General features: G+C 46.6%; 1 protein-coding gene across 11 annotated transcripts in view; it reads left to right on the forward strand.

Annotated features, from left to right (window-relative positions):
* sobpa (sine oculis binding protein homolog (Drosophila) a) overlaps positions 1–23107 on the forward strand; it is a 624481-nt gene that overhangs the window by 194212 nt on the left and 407162 nt on the right. For all 11 annotated transcript variants that reach the window (XM_072499947.1, XM_072499951.1, XM_072499948.1 and 8 more), the window contains one exon: positions 22340–22528. In XM_072499947.1, the coding sequence (XP_072356048.1) occupies positions 22340–22528 (189 nt within the window). The remainder of the gene's footprint in view (positions 1–22339; positions 22529–23107) is intronic.

A 23107-nucleotide genomic window follows, 5' to 3' on the forward strand; every position in this document is an offset into this window, starting at 1 on the left:
TTTTCCAGGGCGGAAATGACAAGATGAGGGGGGAAAGGTTCAGTGGAGATGTGTGGCGGACGTTTTTTACAGAGGGTGGTGGCCTGGAATGCACTGCCAAGTGAGGTGGTTGAGGCAGATATGTTAGCGACCTTTAAGCTTTTTCTGGATAGGCACATGAACTGACGGGGTATAGAAGGATATAGGCAGCTGGTCTAAATAGGACACGTGATCGGCGCTGGCATAGAGGGCCGAAGGGCCTGTTCCTGTGCTATACTGTTCTTTGTTCTTTTGTCCTTCTTAAAAAGGAAAAGATTTGCAGGGATATGTGTAAAAAGCAGGGAGTGGAACTAATTAGAAAGCTCTTTCAGGGAGCTGTCACAGGCAGGTGGTGTTGAATGGAAGCCTCCTGTTCTTTTGATATTGGCCAGCATAAATGTGGAGTACCACTTCAAGGCAAACCGGGACAGTGGGCAGAGTGAAGATAGGATTAGCCACTGGAGGAATTGATTAACAATCCTCACTTGGAATCGAATTCCATGAAAGGTAGTGGAGACCTTGGTTATTCAGGAGCTGTGCTGGAGGGAATATCTATCTTGGCTGTGGATGGATGAGTTAAATAAATGAAATGGTTTGTGTCACCTGTGTTCATTTTGTGGATAAAAAGTTGTATAATACGTGCTTTTTTTAATAAGTATGTTTATTGAGGTTTTACATTTTATAAAATAATGCAACAACTTTACAAAATAACACATCAGCAACAGCAATAATAATAATAATCTTATTGTCACAAGTATCTTACATTAATACCACAATGAAGTTACTGTGAGAAGCCCCCAGTCGCCACATTCCGGCGCCTGTTCGGGTACACTGAGGGAGAATTTAGAATGTCCAATTCACCTAACAGCACGTCTTTTGGGACTTGTGGGAGCACCCGGAGGAAACCCATGCAGACACGGGGAGAACGTGCAGACTCCGCACAGACAGTGACCCAAGCCGGGAATCGATCCTGGGACCCTGGCGCTGTGAAGCCATAGTGCTGACAACTATGTTACCGTGCTGGGATGGGAAAGAACAGAAATGGCCTAACCCCCATGAGCACAGTATGGGCAGGAGAACGACATCACAACTGGCTTAATACCGTCATTTGACAGAACTAGGTAGCGCCCCAGCAGAGACCGCACAGCCCCACAATCATTATGGGAGATGAGGATAAACGTCCCATGCAATGATCAGTTGTGCACCAACATACATCCCCCTCAACTCAGTCTTCTCTTTCCAGATTCCAGACCACCTATGCTCATGATTCTGGAATCTATCATCAAGGAAGAAATAGCGAGGCACCTGGATGGAAATTGTCCCATTGGGCAGACGCAGCATGGGTTCATAAAGGGCAGGTCGTGCCTAACTAATTTAGTGGAGAGCCAATGGATGTGGTATATCTGGATTTCCAGAAAGCTTTTGACAAGGTGCTACACAAAAAGTTGCTGCATAAGATAAAGATGCATGGCATTAAGGGTAAAGTAGTAGCATGGATAGAGGATTGGTTAATTAATAGAAAGCAAAGAGTTGAGATTAGTGGGTGTTCCTCTGGTTGGCAATCAGTGGCTAGTGGTGTACCTCAGGGGTCAGTGTTGAGCCCACAATTGTTCACAATTTACATAGATGATTTGGAGTTGGAGACCAAGTGCAATGTGTCCAAGTTTGCAGACGACACTAAGATGGGTGGTAAAGCAAAAAGTGCAGAGGATATGAAGTCTGCAGAGGGATTTGGATAGGCTAAGTGAATGGGCTAGCGTCTGGCAGATGGAATACAATGTTGACAAATGTGAGGTTATCCATTTTGGTATGAATAACAGCAAAAGGGATTATTATTTAAATGATAAAATATTAAAACATGCTGCTGTGCAGAGAGACTTGGGTGTGCTAGTGCATGAGTCGCACAAATATGGTTTACAGGTGCAAAGGTGATTCAGAAGGCAAATGGAGTTTTGTCCTTCATTGCTAGAGGGATGGAGTTTATGACTAGGGAGGTTATGCTGCAACTGTATAAGGTGTTAGTGAGGCCACACCTGGAGTATTGTGTTCAGTTTTGGTCTCCTTACCTGAGAAAGGACGTACTGGCGCTGGAGAGTGTGCAGAGGAGATTCACTAGGTTAATCCCAGAGTTGAAGGAGTTGGATTACGGGGAGGGGCTGAATAGACTGGGACTGTACTCGTTGGAATTTAGAAGGATGCGGGGGGATCTTATAGAAACATATAAAATTATGAAGGGAATAGATAGGATAGATGTGGGCAGGTTGTTTCCACTGGCAGGTGAAAGCAGAACTAGGGGGCATAGCCTCAAAATAAGGGGAAGTAGATTTAGGACTGAGTTTAGGAGGAACCTCTTCACTTAAAGGGTTGTGAATCTATGGAATTCCTTGCCCAGTGAAGCAGTTGAGGCTCCTTCAGTAAATGTTTTCAAGATAAAGATAGATAATTTTTTGACGAATAAAGGAATAAAAGGTTCGGGCGGGAAAGTGGAGCTGAGTCCACAAAAGTTCAGCCATGATCTCATTGAATGGTGGAGCAGGCTCGAGGGGCCAGATGGCCTACTCCTGCTCCTAGTTCTTATGTTCTTATGTAGGAGCCAGGAACGGATTTGTCATATACACCCTTTCAAAATAGAAAGAAACACACGAAAACCACTGATCTACAGGGAACTACATACATATACATAATGTAATTAAACCCCAAACGCAGAACAACAATTATAAGGAAAAGCGAGGACAGACAACAGTAGGAAAATGTTCAATCTATGGTGAAGCTCACAGGACCTCCCCAGGTAGAAATGAAGGGCAAAAGAAAAACAAACATACCAGCCAAACTATCCCACCAGATGACAACACCCACCAGTGAAGAGGAGAGCAGGCCAATTCCTTTCCACCGGTATAAGCACAACCTCCACGAAACCACCAGGCCAGATCAGGATACGAGCAACACAGTGCTCACCAGAATGAAGAGAAGAAAAAGAGAGAGCCCCGAGAGAGGGGATACCCAGCCGACTTCAAAGCGACCACCGTCACAGAAAGGATATTGAGAGCAACCTCCCTCCTCAACAACCCAGCCACCACAATAGCCCAGGAGAGGAGCACAAAGAGAGAACCAGACAGAGGGGAGGAAAAACTGAATCTCAAGAAGGAGGCAGAAGGAACCCAGTCTGCCCCAAGACACAAACTCTGCCCAGGTCAAAGAAGGGTGAAGACACGGATTCTTAATTCAGAGAATATACAAATCCAAAAGAAAAACCTGAAACGGATTAGCTCTGACTGGGGGGGCTATCTCCAATCTCAGCAGGACTACGACGCCAACCTCCGAAAATCCCTCCAGACCGCAAACGCCCTGAATCTCATGTACAACAGGGAAACATGCGTGTTTAACGTGTTTAGCACCGACCGTCTAGCCATCCTCGGCTACGTAGTGTGAAATAGAGTTATAGGCCCCGACCCTGAAAGCATGCGCCCCCTTATCAAGTTCCCCCTCCCTCACTGTTCCAATGCCCTGAAACCCTGTCTGGGATTTTTCTCTTATTACGCCCAGTGGGCCCCACACTACGCGGACAAGGCCCGTCCGCTAATCCAGTCCACGTTAGTTCCCCTGTCGACAGAGGCCCGCCAGGCCTTCAGCCGCATCAAAGCGGATATCGCAAAGGTCACAATGCACGTGATCGACGAATCTCTCCCCTTCCAAGTCGAGAGCGACGCGTCCGACGTAGCTCTGGCGGCCACCCTCAACCAAGCGGGCAGACCCGTGGCCTTTTTTTCACGCACCCTCCACACTTCAGAAATCCGCCACTGCTCAGTGGAAAAGGAGGCCCAGGCCATAGTGGAAGCTGTGCGACATTGGAGGCATTACCTGGCCGGTAGGAGACTCACTCTCCTCACTGACCAACGGTTGCCTTCATGTTCGATAATGCACAGCGGGGCAAGATCAAGAACGACAAGATCTTGCGGTGGAGGATCGAACTCTCCACCTATAACTATGAGATCTTGTATCGTCCCGGAAAGCTGAACAAGCCTTCCGATGCCCTATCCCATGCCACATGTGCCAACGCACAAGTGGACCGTCTCCGAACCCTCCACGAGGACCTCTGCCACCCGGGGGTCACACGGTTTTATCACTTCGTAAAGACCCGCAACCTGTCCTACTCCATCGAGGAGGTCAGGACCGCCACCAGGAACTGCCAAATCTGCGCAGAGTGCAAGCCACACTTCTACAGGCCAGATAAAGCGCACCTGATAAAGGCTTCCCGTCCCTTTGAACGCCTCAATCTGGACTTCAAAGGCCCCCTCCCCTCCACCGACCGCAACACGGTCGTGAACGTGATTGACGAGTACTCCCGGTTCCCTTTCGCCATCCCCTGCCCCGACATGACCGCGGCCACGGTCATTAAAGCCCTCTGCACCATCTTTACACTGTTCGGTTGCCCCGCCTACATACATAGCGATAGGGGGTCCTCCTTCATGAGCGACGAACTGCGTCAATTCCTGCTCAGCAAAGGCATTGCCTCGAGCAGGACGACCAGTTACAACCCCCGGGGGAACGGTCAGGTAGAGAGAGCGTACCCTGACGGCCGACAGGACACGGTCTCCCTGCGGGACCTGGAGCACGCTGGAGCTCCACACACCCCCTCCCTCCCACCGGCGCACCCCACAGCCGTCCCCTTCCCGGATGGATCGGTCCTCCCCCCAGTCGCGACTAGGGGTAGTGGAGCAGGAAGAGGCGTCGCTACGTTCCCAGAGACGACGGTGCCCGAGCCAGTGCCTGCATCACTACCAGGACTGAGACAATCAGCGAGGATGACCAGGGCATCCATTCGACTCATCGAATCCATATAAGAAAGCAAGAAATGCCTCTGTAAATAATTCAGTTGCCCAGTAAAAGGGGCATTATAAGTAGTACTGGTAGTTTGATATTGGAGCATAGCCGCCGTGTTAGCGGCATCCTAGGTACCGACTCTGTAAACCCCTACCACCATACGGCCCACTACCCCCGCCGGGTTCTTTTTTAACAAGGGGTGAAAGTGGTGGTATGTATTAGGGGTATTACGGTACCCTGTGATGCCGAGAGGCTATTGGTGGATAGACGCTGGGTCCTGATTGGATCAGCCGACTACTGGCTCCACCCAGTAAGGCGGATTATAAGAGCCCGGGTTCTCCCAGCAGCCGCATTCTGTAACTGTGCTGCTGGGGAACAAGTCTGCGTAATAAAGCCATCGATTGACTCCATTTCTTCTCGTCTCTTGAGTGATTGATCGTGCTACAAAGAGCAATGTAGAATATTTTGAAATGTTTCAGATTTTCCAGTCTACTTTCTACTGCCTCTGTCCAGTACTTTTGGAAGCTTTACCGACTTATCGCAATGCGTTTGAATCCTCATTCAATTGATAAGGCAATTGATACACTTTCCCTTAGACCCCAAAAGCTAATGATTTGAGATTGGACAATGGACAAGTTAATATTTGTAGCTCTGGCCCCTGCCTTACACAGTGTGACAGTCACAGGAAATGACATCACATGAGCTAGACTGATATCTAATCACAGAATCATAGAATAGTTACAGCGCAGAAGGAGGCCATTCAGCCTGTAATGTCCGTGCCGGAACTTGCAAGAACAACTCACCTACACCCACACTCCCACCTTTTCCTATAGCCCTGTCATTTATTTTCTTTTCAGATAACTATCCAATTCTCTTTTGAAAGCCAGTATTCAATCTGCCTCCACCACAGTCTCGGCCAGTGCATTCCAGATCTTAAGTACTCAGTGTGTAAAAATGTTTTTCCTCGTGTCATTGGAAATCACCTTAAATTTGTGTCCTTTGGTTCTCACCTTCCACTCTGTCTACTCTTTGCTCACTCCTCTTAAACTAAAGCAAACACTGCAGATGATGAAAATCATAAATAGGAACAGGAGGTGCTGGAAAAAGGCAGCAGCATATGTGGAGAGAAACAGAATTAACAGTAAAAGTTGATGACCTTTCATAACTGCTGATGCAGGTTAATATGGTCAGTACAAAATAAATAACCCAAGCACTGGAGTTTATTTCTAGAGAGGTAGAATTGAAAAGTTATACTTAATTTGTATTGAACCTTCGTTGGACTGCACTTAAAGTTCTGGTTATCATATTATTAAAAGGTACTGCCGGTCAACCCCCTGGTAGACAAGCCCATTTAGGCACTTTACCCTTTCACCTCTCCAGTACAAGTTTTCGCTACTTGGGGGTCAAGGTGACCCACAATTGGGCCTCACTCCACAAAGTGATTTATTCCAGCCCAATCAACAATGTTAGAACAGACCGTCAGAGATGGAACAACTTTCCTCTATCTTTGGCTGGCAGTTTTTAAACTATAAAAATGAACATTCTCCCTAGATATTTCTTTTTCCTTCAATGCCTCCCCATTTTCCTGCTCAAATCCGTTTTTATCAAGGTTAATAAATATCCGCCTTTATCTGGGTGGGCGAGAATCCAGGAACTGCAGCATTCTGCTCCAGAGGGAAAGACAACGGGCTCGGACCTCCCAAACATTTTTTTATTGAGCTGCCAGTATCCAAAAAAATCTTCTTGTGGATCAGCAATCCCGGTTCAATCTGGGGCCAGATGGAGGCTCGCTCTTGTACTACTTCCACTGTCCTTGTCATAGTTACTGCACCATTGCCCTTTTCGCCGGCAGAATTTCCTCGACCTCGGCGGTGGTCTCCCCTGTCTTAGAATCTGGAAACAGTTCCAACAACATTTTAAACGCCTGTCCTTGTCCTCACTGTCCCCTATCTGTAACAACCACCTTTTCTTACCTTCGGGGCTGGACTCAACGTCTGGAAATTGAAAGGATTTGAGCATGTTGGGAACCTGTCCCTGGGGAGGATTGCCAGCTTACAGAATTAGCAGACAAATTTCAGCTACCCAACTAGAGCTACTTTTTAGCTACTTCTTTTATTTGTTCAGTGGGTGTGGGTGTCGCTGGCTGGGCCAGCATTTGTTGCCCATCCCTAATTGCCCTTGAACTGTATGGCTTGCTTGGCCATTGAAGAATCAACCACATTGCGGTGGGTCTGGAATCACATGTCGGCCAGGCCAGGTAGATCTCCTTCCCTAAAGGGCATTAGTGAACTAGATTGTTTTTTTTGACAATTGGCAATGGTTTTCATAGTTATCATTGGTCTTTTAGTTTCAGTTTTGTATTGAATTCAAATTTGGAGAAAATTAAATTTACCATCAGGGATTCAATTTAGAGATTTTATCTGAGATGGCAACAGTTCATCTCAATTTTTGAATGATCGAGACACTGTCAGCTATTAGGGATTTTGGTATAGAGTTTATGTTATTTACCTTTTCCTAAATTCACAATAATTCTTGTTCTGTTCTGTCCCTGTTTTGTGTTGTTTATTGCTTCTTTTGTGGTGTTGTTTATAAAATATTGAAAAATCTAATAAAAAAGTACATTTCAAATAATTAACAGGTACTGGAGAGGGTGTGAGATAAATTTACAAGCATGATAATAGCAAGGTTGTACCTATCGGATTTGGATTTGATTTATTGTCCCTTGTACCGAAGTACAGGGAAAAGCATTGTTCTGCGTACAGTCCAGGCAGATCGTTTCATACATGAAAAACATAGTATATACATAAATACACAATGTAAATACATAGACACAGTAATCGGGTGAGCACACAGAGTGTGGTACTACTCAGTAGAGAAGATGTGTTGAGAGATTAGTTCAGTCCATAAGTGGGTCATTCAGGAGTTTGGTAACAGCGGGGAAGAAGCTGTTTTTGAAACTGTTAATGCGTGTTCTCAGACTTTTATATCTCCTGTCCGATGGAAGAGGTTGGAAGGGACAATAAGCTGGGTGGGAGGGGTCTTTGATTTCCCAAAGCAGTGGGAAGTGTAGACCGAGTCAGTGGATGGGAGTTAGGTTTGCGTGGTGGACTGGGCTGTGTTCATGACTCTGTAGTTTATTATGGTTTTGGGCCAAGCAATTGCCATACCAAGCTTTAATGCAGCCACATAGGATGCTTTCTATGGTGCATCTGTAAAAATTGCTGAGAGTCAATATGGACTTGCCGAATTTTATTAGTTTCCTGAGGAAGTATAGGCCGTATTGTGCTTTCTTGGTCATAACGTCGACGTGGGTGGACCAGGACAGATTGCTGGTGATGTGCACACCTAGGAATCTGAAGTCCCAACCTTGGCACCACTGATGTAGATACTTTGTTTCCTGAAGTCAAGACCAGCTCCTTAGTTTTGCTGACGTTGAGAGAGAGATTGTTGTCATTACACCACACCACTAGGTTCTCTATCTCCCTCCTGTATTCTGACTCATCGTTGTTTGAGATCTGACCCACTATGGTTGTGCCATCATCAAACTTGTAGATGGAGTTGGAGCTGAATTTTGCCACACAGTTGTGTGTGTATAGGGATTATAGTAGTGCCAGGAAGTATCCTATAAATGTAACGGGCTATTATTGGGGAGATCTCTGACAGGCCACACGTTCCAGGACTGGTTGGATTTAATGGCCTGTTTCTGTGCTGTATATTCTAGAAAGTGTTTGTAGACAGTTCCTTTCTGTCATTTTTATGCAGACCTAGAAGGCACAACTGCCTACAATTTGCAACTTAAGAATAACGCTGCTCCGAATTGGTGGTGTGGGAAGTGAGGGGGCAAAATAAGCTTGGTGTAGCTAGAGAGTGCTCTTCTGAAGTTGGGACAAATTGTTGGTACTACGTGGACGGAGCTTTACTCTCAATCTTCAGTGCTGACACTGGATGACAAAATTGGTAGCCTGTCTAATTCCTTGTACTACCTTGCATTCTTAAACTTGAGAAGCAGATACATTTATTAAAACTATAAAAGCATATAAATTATAAAAGCATACCAAAAGTTTATATATATATATATTTCATTTTTCCAATTAAGGGGCAATTTAGCGTGGCCAATCCACCTACCCTGCACATCTTTGGGTTGTAGGGGTGACACCCATGACAGATTCAGGGCGAATGTGCAAACCCCACACGGACAGTGACCTGGGGCCTGGCTCGAAGCTGGGTCCTCGATCCCATGAGGCAACAGTGCTAACCAGTGCGCCACCGTGTCGCCCTAAATTAACAATGGCATATACCTTCTTGCTCTCTGTGTAACTTGCTTACCAGTGTGTCCCTTGTACTGATGGACACAATGTATTTGTTGAATGGGTTAGGATGGATTTCTATTTCACTACTATTAGCTGGTTGATAAATCTGGGGATCCATACCTGCATCACCAGCTGTGTGATTTGTAGAATTCCCAATTCCACAGAGACTCCTGTAAACTGCAGACATAGGTCTGGCTTGTACACTGGGTAAGAAATAGTGGACCTGCAAATCTTTGGGACTGCTGGACTTCAGTTAAGCTTGATTCCCAAATGACTCCCGAATATAATAAATGTTCCAAATTTGTTAACTTCACTTCCAATAGTGTAATTTAATTATATTTGAAGTACGTTGGATAATTTGCTGAGATGATTTGCGGAAAAAAAATATGTGGCGTTGTTTTCTCGGCTCATTTTCACCAATAAGAAAATACCCGTGAAAATCAGTGACTCGGAAAAATATTTGATGATGTTTTCCTCTTAGGTTTGTGCAGATGTGAATTACATCCACTGTGTCATCAATCATTCCATTTCTGGAACGTGTGGCCTGCCAGAGATCTCCCCAATAATAGCCCGTTACATTTATAGGATACTGTTGGCAGTGCCTACTGCTAGTGTAATATAAAGGAGGAATGAACCATGACCTTATTGCAATTGCTGACCTGACTTTTCATAGGTTTTCAAGATCAAAGTTCATCGGTCCTCCAACAAGGACCATCAGGAATTGTTACAAGCTCTGGTATAAAATTGACTTCTGGTCATTTTACTTTTTAAGATAACTTGATTCCAGTAACTATCTTTTTGCTATGAATGATGCTCTAAGTGCTGATTAATTTTGTTCTGTTACTTATTTAGGACTGTAACACTTGTCAACGGGACTAATTGGATAGCTTGTTGACAGAGCTGTCATAGACCCGGTGGGAAGAACGGCCTCCTTCTGTGCTGTGTCATCCTGAGACTCTCAAATCTCACTGTTTAAATGGGAAAATGACGTAAAGTACAAGTGCTTGGTGCTTAAATTAGACGTGAGAACTGGCATTAAATTGAAGCCGTTCTGTGGCAACAATTAAAAGTGCAGGTTGAATGTTTGCAAAGCTAGTTATATTGCCCCTGTACAAAACCCAGACTTGTGAATGACTTCCTGAAACTGTGTATTCTGGACTAACCGCTTCCTTCCTTTTCCGATTTGGAAGGACAAAATCTGCAATTGTGCTGCTAATTACTTTTAACCATGCGTCACGGAGTGACAGTCAAAAACGTTCATCCACTCAGCTTTAATCTTCACTGAAGTCCTGCTGGTAGCAAATGTTTTAAAGCAGTGCTTTTCTGAAACCTCTCTAATGCCTTTGCATCTTTCCTAAAATATGGTGCCCAGAATTGGACATACTATCCTTTGATTCCTTTATTGCCCAAAAATCTATCTACCTCAGCCTGGAATATACTCAAATACTAAGCCCTCTGGTATAGTGAATTCCAAAGATTTCAAAATGAGCTGAGTGAAGGCATTTTGTCTCCTCTCAGTCTTAAATGGCCAACTCCCTTATTCATGGTCTGTGACATCCCGTTCTAAACTCTCCAGCAAAGGGAAGCATCCTCCCAGTGTTTCGCCCATTAAGGCCCCAAAGACTTTTAATTGTTTCATAATCACCTCCCATTCTTGTAATATTCAGAGACTATACCTGGATCAGTTTGAAGTGAAGCACCAGGTGTGATTGAGTGAGTAAATGGAGTTATTAGCTTCTGTCAGCTGTGGATTAGCAGTCATTAATTCTTCAGTGAGAATATCATAATCATCACTTGTCAGTTGTTCAGAGCACACTGATTGGCAACATCTGTTATTGCACCTGTCGCTGCTATTTACTCGTCCCCTTCATATCCTCCAGGGCCTCACTTGGGCTGTGTTGAACAGCAAGGTTCCCGGGTCCAGTCACTGGTTTGCACTGAGTTAGGGCAGTGTTGCAATTGACCTTGACAGTTCCTGGAGGAAGGCACCACTCCAGATTGCTCGGGGCTTCCAGTCCCCCAATGGATTTGGATGTGTATATATGGTGGATGAAGACAGATTCTACACAGCTGTGTGGTCAAATCCCTGCATCAGGAGAGAATCGGTTACTTGATTCAGTATGAACACCTGTGGAAAAGGAACCCACTAATAAATCAACACGTTCAGGAGGAGGACAGAAAGTTGGTGAAGTAACGGCCATGTTTTGCTGAAGTGGGCCATCAAATGGTGTGCACTGTTGATTACATTCTGCTCTCCTCACCCTTAAACTCAAATGTTTTGTGCCACATGTTAGTGGAGACGCCAGCTGATAATGCTGCAGCAAGGGCATCTGGGGTCTTGATGAACAATGAGACCAGCATTCTCTCATCTAAAACAATGATTTGACGAGAGAAATTCGGAGGAATGACAGAGAAGAAAATAAATGCCTTATATGAATGACTTGCATGGAGCGATAGAAGGGATGGTTGCCAAATTTGCTGATGACACAAAGGTAGGTTGAAAAGTAAGGACAAAGGAGTCTACAAAAAAAATATAGGTAGGTTCAATGGCAAATGGAGTATAGTGTTGGGAAATGTGAAATTGGCCTTTTTGGCAGGAAGAATAAAAGGGAAAGATATTGGGCGTGATCTAACGGAAAGGTTTCTAAGTGTCATTTGTGGCGGGTTTTGCAGGGCGTTTCCCGTCGGTTCCGTCGGCGAGCTTCCCACCGCTATCTAACCATGCAGTCACATGTAGAATTATTTTCAGCACTGGGAAGCTGAACAGACTGGCCAGAGCGGCTCCTCAGAGCATGGGCGCCATTTTGAAAGGATTCCCCAATCTCAAAGTGAGCTTGAGTGTCCCCCACACACCCGACCCATGGGCAATGTCACCCCCCACACACATGGGCATTACCCACTGTCAGGTGGATGTACCTTTAAGAAATGGGTGTTTATCAAATAGCTGCAGTGATGTCAGTGTGTGGGTGGAGCTGGGCTGTCTGTCTTTCACTTTTGTTTTGAGCTGGCAGCTGCAGTGTGATTGGTTTCGCTTTCAGAGGTGGAGAGCTACATTCAAAGCAAGCAGCTGTATAATGATCTCTTCTCTCCACAAGCTAAACAATGTCTTCAGATCATTGATGATTTCAAAGTAATACCTGTTTCTGTAGAGCATTTAAACCTGCCGTCTTTATTTTAAAAAGGATTTAACTTATGGATGTTGTTTGGGGAGTTATTAAGGATTACCTATAGAATATTGTATTTGGGAAAGTATCAGTGTTTGTAGTTGATAAGATCTTTACTGTGTGTTTATAAAATGTTAACTGGATTCATAGAATAAACATTGTTTTGTTTTAAACATACTTTAGCTCTCTGTTGCACCACACCTGTAAAATGGGCCCTTGTGCTCCCCATAATCAAAATCTATTTAAAGTTGTGGGTCAGGTGAACTCCATGATATACTTTGGGGTTCTCTAAACCCTTGCCTATAATGCCCCCCAAGTGAGGACACCCTGTTATGGGGTCCCTGAGGGCCCCCCTCTTCAGGCCCCTCCACACTCCCTTACAGCCCCCCCCTTTCCAGGACGCTCATACCCCCCAACATCCCAGAGGCCCCAACTTACCTGCCCTGCAACCCCCAGGTACCATTCTGCCCGGTCCGGTTTTGTGTGTACCAGTACTGGAATGTGCGCGGCTGAGGCCTCCCTGGCGAGGCCAGTAGATCCCGGGAGGCCAGTAGATCCCGGGAGGCCAGTAGATCCCGGGAGGCCAGTAGATATCTGGGAAACCTACTTGAACTCCTGCAGCCTGATTCTGCCCATTGTGAGAGGAATTCTGGCTGCTGGGAAGCCTGCAGGAGGCCTTACCCTGCATATACTGGCCACATCGCACTCTTGGTCGGGCGCGGCGTGGCTGGTCTATCTCACCCATCATCTAAATGGTGAGTGATTGTAGAGTTTTGAGATGCAGAGGAATCTGGGTGTCCTGGTTCAGGAATGTCCAAAGATGTGCAGGTGAGGTGAATTGATCATGCTAACATGACCCTTAACATCCAAAGATGTGCTGATTAGGTGGGGTTATGGGTTTAGGGTGGGGGAATATGCCTAGGTAGGGTGCTCTTTCAGAGAGTTGGTGCAGACTCGATGGGCCAAATGGCCTCCCCTGTACTGCAGGGATTCTATGGTTATGGAATTACCAAAGGCTAGTACGCAGGGTCAGAAAGTAATTAGGAAAGCTAACAGAATGTTATCTATTGGTACAGGGGAATAGAATACAAAAGTAGGGAGGTTATGCTTCAGTTATACAGGGCATTAGTGAGGCCACATCTGGAGCATCATATACAGAATTGGTCACCATATTTAAGGAAGAATTAAAAGCACTGGATGTAGTTCAGAGAAATACCTAAAATGGGCAGGTTGTCTTGTGAGGGAAGGTTAAACAGGCTAGGCTTGTATACACTGTGCTTTAGAAGAGTAAGAGGTGACTTGATTGAAACAGAAAAATCCTGAGGGGTTTTGACAGGGTGGATGTGGTGAGGATGTTTCCTCTTGTTAGAGAATCTAGAACTAAGGGTCGCTGTTTAAAAATAAGGGGTTACCAAAATGGAGATGAGGCAAATGTTTTTCTCTCAGACAGTTGTGAGTCACTGGAGCTCTCTTCCTCAAAAGACAGTGGAAGCAGAGTCTGAATATTTTTAAGGCATCGGTATATAGATTCTTGATGAGCAGGGGTGTGAAAGGATATCAGAGGTACGTGAGATGTGGATTTGAGGTTACTGCCAAATTAGCTATGATCTTATTAAATTGTGGGTCAGCCTCAGGGACTGGGCCTAGTCCTGCTCCTTTTTTGTTTGTTCGAAAAGGAGCTGAATTAGAGTCACATTAGGTACAGAGAGAGAAAAGAACTGGGAAAGGTTAGATTGAGAGAGAAAAAGAACAAAAGTAGGAAAAAACTATTTTTTAAACAAATTTACCTTTCTGTAATCTGCCAGCTCAATTTGCTCTCTGCAAGAATGAGACTCTACGGATTCACTGTTCCTGTTTTGGGGCAAAGAGATCGGGGTGGAGGGCAATGGCGCAGTGCAGTGGTTAGTGCTGCTGCCTCATGGCACCAAGGTCGCAGGTTCGATACCGGCTCTGGGACACTTGTCCATGTGGAGTTTGCACACACTCCCCTTGTATGCGTGGGTCTCACCCCCACAACCCATAGATGTGCAGGGTAGGTGGATTGGCCACGCTAAATTGCCGTTTCATTGCAACAAATGAATTGGGTACTCAAAATTTATTTTTAAACTGAGATCGAGTGACACTGCAGAAACCTAAATCACGGCCGGAATTCTCTGACCTTGCCCGCTACTGGGATTCACTGGTTCCACTGCAGTGAATGAAGTTTCAGCTGAGCGCCAAATTCTCCGTTCACTCTCACGCGGTAGTGGGGAGAACAAAATCGTGAATCCTGGCCCACATCTTTGAAAGGCTGCTTTCACTATTGAGTAACAGCCCTATCTTTCTGAGATGAGATCAACTTGTATTTACAGCTCAAATACGGCAATTTCTTGACAGATCCTGAGGCTAATTGCCGACAGCAACGGAGGATCCGTGGTGTTTCACGACGGGAAAATCGGCGCAAACCCTCACCGAATCCGCGACTGGTGAAGGGCTAGCACCGGCTGCATGAAACACCTGCGAAACGCGTGGAAAATGGTTGGAGAATCGCCGGGTCTGTGCTGCACATGCGCAGGGCTGCCAGCCCTGGCAGATGCCCCCCCCCACTCCCCCCTCCGTCCAGTGGCATGGATCTCGGCCGAGTGGGTGGTGCTTGACACTGACCGCACGCCCTCTCTCTCCCTCTGCAGGCGCCATGCCAGAGTCGCAACCGCTGAGACCACATGTGGCCCGTGCCCTTGGGAACTCGGGCCATCGGAGGTGCACTAATTTCATTCCAACGGGGTTGTGACTACACTCGCCGCACATCTAAATGATGCCGATTTTGAGGAGGCGGAGCATCGCGACCCAGCATCAAACCGCCACCTGCCGCGATTTCCGCATCAGGAGCCATTCTCCACCCGATCGCCGTTCCCGATTTCGTCGTCGTGCTACGGAGAATCTCGCCCATTGGCTCATGGAGTTGGGGGTTAAGTATTAAGCTGGATGGAGGATTGGTTAATGGTCATGAAGCAAAGTGTAGCGGTAAATGTGGCATTTACAAGTTGGCAGGTTGTGACTGGTGCAATGCCGTAGGTATCAATGTTGGGGCCTCGGCTAGTTCCAATCTATAGTAATGAATTAGATGAACAGGGGAGAAATGTATCTAAATTTGTTGATGATACACAGCGAGGTGTGATCTATAATGGGCATTACTGCCGGGGTGATCTTCTGATCCTGCCAATGGCGATTTCCCAATGCGAGTTCCCCAGCAGCGGAGGGTATGAACAATGGGAAACCCCCTTGACAGGGGAAGGACTGGAGGATTCCGCCCCAGTCGCTGGTGGGCCATCCCCATTACCGCAGCATTGGCCACAGGGGGGAGCTTAAGTACCATGGACAGCTTAAGTACGTGGACAGGTGAAGTTTAATGGGGAGAGGAGAGAGTTATTCACATTAGTCAAAAGAATAGAAAAGCAGAACGTTTTTTACAAGGTGTAAAACTTGTGAATGTTGATGCTCAGAGAGATTTGGGTGCACTCGCACAAAGGATGAATAAATATTAACATACAGGTACAACAAGCAATTAGGAAGGCAAATGGCATGTTAGTCTTAGTTGAAAGAGGATTGGAGTACAAGAATAAAGAAGTCTTGCTGCAATGTACAGGACCTTGGTGAGCAAGCAAATAGAATACTGTACAATGTTGGTCTTCATATTTAAGGAAGGATATACTTCCATTGGAGGCAGCATATTGAAGGTTCACTAGATTGGTTCCTCAGATAAGAGTGTTGTCCTATGATGAGTGGCTGATTTAATTAGGTCTTTGTTCTCTGGTGTTGAAAAGAATCAGAGGTGATCTCATTGAAACTTACAAGACTATGAAGGGCTTCATAGGTTAGAGGAATGGCTGAGGAATCTAGAAGAAGGGAACACCCTTTTAGGATAAGGGTTAAATCACACATCATCCTGACTTGGAACAAGATCATCGTTCCTTTAATTTTGTTGGGTCAAAATTCTCAAACTTCCTGACAGTCGGCGTATCGATAATACATATAGTCTAGCGGCTCAAGAAGGTGGAAAGGGGCAATTGGGGTTGGCCAATAAGTCGAGGTGTTAACAATACACATCCTAAAAATGAATGAATGTATTGCCATGTGCCAAGAGGTGAGGCAGCTGGTTTTCCCATGTCTTGTGCCCTCAGTTTAATGTCAGTCGGTCTTGTTATGTTGGTGTACTATGATTATAAAGGAATCCGTGTACGACAGAGCATCTACTTCAAGACTAGTTATTCAATGTTGAATAAACTGTGGGTAAACTAAACTATTGCGAACTAAACTGGGAGCGCGATTCTCCACTCCCACGCCGGTTGGGAGAATCGCCTGGGCCGCCGAAATTTCCAGGGCCGCCGGTCCGACGCCCTCCCGAGCGGCGGGAACGGGCCAGTCGAGTTTCGCGGGCCGCAGGCCGGAGAATCGCCGGAGATACCCAAAATGGCGATTCTGAGCCCCGAATGGGCCGAGCGGCCAAGCCAAAACTGCGGGTTCCCCCCAGCGCCGTCCACACCTGGTCGCTACAGTCGTGGGCGGTGCGTGAACGCTGGGGGGGCGGCCTGTGGGGGGGCGAGGGGGGATCCTGCACCGGGCTTCACCTTAAATGTGGCGTGGCCCGTGATCGGTGCCCACCGATCGTCGGGCCGTCCTCTCTGAAGGAGGACCTCCTTCCTTCCGCCGCCCCGCAAGATCCGTCCCCCATCTTCTTGCGGGGCGGATGTGGACAGGACGGCAACCACGCATGCGCGGATGACGTCCGTTATGCGGCGCCGGCCGCGTCATCTAATCGGCGCCGCTTTTACGCGGGCGACAAGGCCTCGCGCGGGTAGATGACGCGGCCCCGATACTGGCCCATTGTCAGGGCCTGAATCGGTCGCGACCGGGGCTGTTCCGCGCCGTTGTGAACCTCGACGGCGTTCACGACGGCGCGGCGACTTCGGCGTGGGGGTGGAGAATCGCGCCCTTTTAACCATGGTACTAGCAGCTTCTGTAATTCTGATCAAGACTGGCTCTGTCCGATTCCAGTGTCCTGTTCCTCTTGCATGACACCTGGTGATCGGAGGCTATAGACACTTCCTATATACACTTGTTACATACACTGTTACTGCAGATCATTACATCCCCTTTCCTTGAGATTTTATAAACATATGACACATACTTTCTGTAAACAATACACATGATATGAGTAACAGTGGGTTGGATTTGAAGACTAAGTGCTGACACTGGTGTAGGAACAGTGGCTTTTTATGCCTGAAAAAAATTGCGCAAAAGCTGCACCGATCCTCCACCTGGTGGGGGGCTAGCAAGATGTTACCTGCGGATACGGCCGGAGAATTGCCGGGTCTGTGGCCACGCATGCACACGGCGGCGGCCTGCAGCAGCCGGGCCGTGCAACATGGCACCGGCCGCGCATGGACCCGGCCTGCCAAAAACTGCCCCCCTGTGATCAGCCTCGCCACCCACAGAACACCCCCCCACCAGTGCCCCAAGCCCCCGCCAAAACCCTCCTGCCCACGGAATGGCTCCCCCCCCACCCTCCCCCGACTGTGGCGGTGCTGGACTCAGTCACAAAAATAAAAAGGATAAGTGTTCTACCCCGTCGGGACCTCAGCCCATCGAGGGCGGAGCATCGTGGGTGGGCCTCAGGTGACATCCTGAGGCCATCCCGATGGCGCGCGGTGTACGCTGCGAGTACGCAGTTTTCGAGGGGGCGAAGCATTGCAAAAGCGGCGCCTCCCCCAATTTCGCCACAGACAGGGATTCTCCGGCCAATCGCCGAACGCGATTTCGGCGTTGGCGACCGGAGAATCCCTCCCAATGTACTTTACACAATTCATAAATTTTATTGTCCAATCAAAAATTCAGCCGCTCTCATTTCTTTATCTTCCTTCTCGATCTTCCCAACCTTGGTATGCTTGGTAAATCTGTGTTACTACTTCGAATATCTGTCGGTGTATCTGACAAGATTGGGTCACTGTTTTGAAGATCGTTCTGAATATTCAAGTCTGACTCTTCCAATGTTTGTGTTGGTTCAGGTTGATGGAAGTCTTCACTAACACTAAAAGTCTTGCTGTTCTTGAGCAGTTTCTTTTGTTTTCAACAGTGCCCGACAATTTCTTCTCAAATCTGTCCTTGTTCTGTCATTACTGTGTATGATCTTGGACCTACCTCTGGTAGTACGGTAGCTTTTCTAGGCCATCCATAAGGATCCTCATTCCTTACAACATTGCTTGGTAACAAAGGTTTAAGACTCCTGGTTGTTCTACCATAGTATGCTTTCTGTTTTTGCTTTTGAGATTCCAGCTTCCATTTTAATTTTCCGTTTTGCCTTGTTTTTGTGTGGAATGGCAATGTAGTCTGGCAATGGCGATTCATCAGTAACTCTTCAGGTGACAAACCACAGTTTAAAGGTGACGTTCTGTAACTCAGTAGAGCTAGATGCGAATCAGTTTTACTGTCCATTGCCTTTTCTAATAGCTGCTTTATTATTTGAACTCCCTTCTTCGCTTTACCAAACGATTGTGGGTATAATGGGCTCAAAGTAATGTGCTCAAAATTATATATCATCACAAACTCTTACCATTCTTTACAATTAAAACATGGAGCATTATCACTCACCACAGTTTTAGGTATGCCATGTCTTGCAAACGTCGATTTCATATGCATTATCGCACAACTTGCCGAGGAGCTTGACAGAAGGGCTATTTCTGTAAAATTAGAATAGACTATCAGATATTCCTTGCCATTGAGGTAGAATAAATCCATTCCAACTTTTTGCCATGGAGCTGATGGTATTTCAGCATTGGTTCTTTCTTTGTGGTGCTGATACTTTTGACACATTTAACATTTTTCTATCATGTCTTGTATATCCTGGATTATACCACGTCAATATACAGTGGCCATGATTCTCCGAAATCCTGGCCAAGTGTTGACGCTGGCGTAAACAACGGAGTGGTGTACGTCGGCGTCAACAGGCCTCCGGGCCCAGCAATTCACCAGCCTTCAGGGGGCTAGCACAGTGCCGGAGTGCTGCGCGCTGCTCCGGCATGCACATGGTTGCCGTCTCCGTGCCGGCGCGGAGCAACATGTCGGGGAGCTTACAGCGGGCCGCGCGGAAGGAGGTAGGCCCCCTTCAGATCGCGGCTGCCCGCCGATCGGAAGCCCCCGTGCCTGGACCCCGTGGAGGCACTCGCTCCGGAGTCAGATTCCCCGCCCCCTCCCAAACCAGGACGTTCACCGCGGCCGAAGGTCCGAGTTCCGCCAGGTGGTACCAGGTCGGAACCACGCCGGCGGAACTTGGCAGAACTCGGTGGGAGTTCGGCCCGTCGCCCGCAGAGAATCGCTGCGGGGGCCTATTTCAGCACCCCCCAACCGGCGCCGTGGCGACTGCACGGGCGCGATTGCTGCCGATTCTCCGGTCGCTGGAGAATCGCGGCCCGGCATCGGAGCGGCGTGGCGGGAATTTCCCGTCCCCCGGCGATTCTCCGACCAGGCGCGGGCTCGGAGAATCCTGCCCAGTATCTCTGGCTCTCTGTTAGGCCAACCATTGTTAAGGTTTTGTATTACCATCTGCAACACCTCATCTTTTGCTGTCTCTTCGACAATTCGTTTCGACTTTGCGTCTGAATCTGGCAATGCATCAGTGATCATGTCTATGTGAGTCTGTACATCTCCTCCAGTGGAGCTGACATTGTGTGTTGTTGGAGCTCTGGATAATGCATCTGCTACCACTATATGTTTGCCATGCGAGTATATGGAGGATTTCAGAGTCACAAAGTTACACGTCTGCGCTTTTAGCTTAATGTCAGTAAGAAAACTATCGAATGAGTCGGCAGCCTTCTGGTGCGCATTTGAAAACGAACCTTTCATATGTTTCATTTTTCTTATGTGTACAATGCCCATCAATTGTCTTGCTCACGGCATAACATTTCTCACTGTCTTCCTCTTGCTCATATGCGAATGTATTATATATTTCAATCACCTGCGGTCCTGCTACCGTGAGCAATAACACAACTTTTCTCTAGTCCGGCTGTGCCTGCAGACCGATAGCTGAGACATACAGCGTGAAGTGCTGATTAAATATGCGCCAATTTCCATTCACCAGTAAGTTGAAGCTGTTCTGGAGCGTTCAGACTTTCCATTTGAAGAACCACGTTTTTCTTGTCGCAATGTTTCTTCTTCGTTTGATGACTGTGCCATTCAAATCTCTCCTGGTACCATGTTATGTTCACATACTATGATAATAAATGAATCAGTGTACGACAGAACATCTAGTTCAAGACTAGTTATTTAATGTTGAATAAACTGTGGGTAAACCAAACTATTGCTAACCAAATTGTGGATCTTTTAATCATATCTTGCATGACACCTGTTAGTCAGAGGCTACATAAACTTGTTATATACACTTGTTACATACACTGTTACTGCATATCATTAGAGGTCTCTCTGTCCAAAATGTATGCACTGCAGCAGATATATCCGATACTGTCTAGTGTGTGACTGCTAGCTGACCCAGATTGCTGTTACGTTTTCTGTGCAGGGTTACTAATAATAATATCAATAATATTTATTAGTGTCACAAATAGGCTTACATTAACACTGCAATGAAGTTATTGTGAAAATTACCTAGTCGCCACACTCCGGCGCCTGTTCGGATACACTGAGGGAGAATTCAGAATGTCCAATTCACCTAACAAGTGCATCTTTTTGGGACATGTGGGAGGAAACTGGAACACCTAGAGGAAACCGACACCGACACGGGGAGAACATGCAAACTCTGCACAGACAGTGTCCCGAGCCTGGAATCAAACCCAGGTCCCTGGCTCTGTAAAGTAACAGTGCTAACCGCTATGCTACCTTGCCACCCTAAATACTACAGCACCATTGATTGGCACCACAATACAGCTTGTGGCAACAGGCTTGAATTCCTTTTTCAGAGAGTTGGTGCAGACTCAAATGGGCCGGATGGCCTCCTGCACTGTCGGGATTCTATTCTATGATTCTATCCTTGGACTGTGGGATGCAACCAGAGCACCGTGAGAAAACCCACGCAGGCACGGGGAGAATATGACAAACTCCACACAGTCAGTCACCCAAGGTCAGAATTGAAACCGGGTCCCTGGTGCAATGAGGCAGCAGTGCTAACCACTGTGCCACCGTGCTGCCTTCATTGCGTACAGTTCTGGTCACCGCATTATAGGAAGGACGTGGAGGCTTTGGAGCGGGTGCAGAGGAGATTTACCAGGATGTTGCCTGGTATGGAGGGAAAATCTTATGAGGAAAGGCTGACGGACTTGAGGTTGTTTTCGTTGGAGAGAAGAAGGTTAAGAGGAGACTTAATAGAGGCATACAAAATGATTAGGTGGTTGGATAGGGTGGACAGTGAGAGCCTTCTCCCGCGGATGGAAATGGCTGGCACGAGGGGACATAGCTTTAAACTGAGGGGTAATAGATATAGGACAGAGGTCAGAGGTAGGTTCTTTACGCAAAGAGTAGTGAGGCCGTGGAATGCCCTACCTGCTACAGTAGTGAACTCGCCAACATTGAGGGCATTTAAAAGTTTATTGGATAAACATATGGATGATAATGGCATAGTGTAGGTTAGATGGCTTTTGTTTCGGTGCAACATCGTGGGCCGAAGGGCCTGTACTGCGCTGTATTGTTCTATGTTCTATGTTCTATTTACACCTAGCTCCAGACAGTGCTGTACTGAGAGAAGGGAATATTTGGAAGCAATAATATTTGCAGATCCCATCCTTTACTTACAGTTCCTGGTAATTCCAGCCATTGAATTAAAATAATATAAAGCTAATTGAAGACTCAGAGGTCATTTATCAATTCAAATGGCCTATAATGATAAAACACTCAGTAAAATTATTCCTTCATATGAAATCTTAGAAGCTGCTGGTGCGATAGCTGACCATTCCCCAAAACTTTAGTTAAGATTCACAGCTGAACATTAGTCCTTAAACATAAATGTTTAATAATGTTTATTTTTTCTCTCCACGCTATTTGTAGAAAACTCCTTGCCAAAACTAAAATTATCTGAAGACAGTGTTATTACTTCGCCATCAAACTCCAATTCAAGCTTTCCAGGAATGACTGCAGGAAACGGGCTGTCGGAAACACCAGCTGGATCGAAGGATCACGGGAATATCCCCATCATCGTACCATTGATCCCACCACCGATGCTAAAACCACCAACCGGTAAGGATCTTCTTTGTGCTTGTACAGAAGAGAGATGAGAAGACACTGAACCAGGTTCTACATGTGCTGTTAGGGTGTGTTGTAGCTGAGACACTGATTACAGTGCAACATTCACAGTTTTTTATTGAAAAATTGCAGCAAGGTCAAGTGCATGCATACGTGTTTGGTGCAGATGTTTTGGCAGCAAAATTACTTTTCTTATAAATTTGGAGCTCTTAATAAGAGCAATGGTCAACAACACTGCTACATACAGGACTTGAGTTAGGGTTGTCTTCTGAGTGGCTTGGGAAGGTGGGCACCACAGGTATGGACATGTTGGGTGTTCAATGGCAGGTAGGTGGGGTGGTAAAAGGCAGGCATTCATACAGTGACACCTCCAGGAAAAAGTTCAATTTGAGTTAGCAACCCAACCCCAAGGGGCAGGGGAATGACGACACTAAGCTGGGTGGCATTGTGTGCCGTAGGGAGGATGCAAAATGGCTGCAGGGTGACTTGGACAGGCTGGCCGAGTGGGCAAATACTTGGAAAATGCAATATAGTGTGTGCAAATGTGAGGTTATCCACTTTGATGGTAAAAAC

This window comes from Scyliorhinus torazame, chromosome 4 (assembly GCF_047496885.1).
Source record: "Scyliorhinus torazame isolate Kashiwa2021f chromosome 4, sScyTor2.1, whole genome shotgun sequence".
Lineage (NCBI taxonomy): Eukaryota > Metazoa > Chordata > Chondrichthyes > Carcharhiniformes > Scyliorhinidae > Scyliorhinus > Scyliorhinus torazame.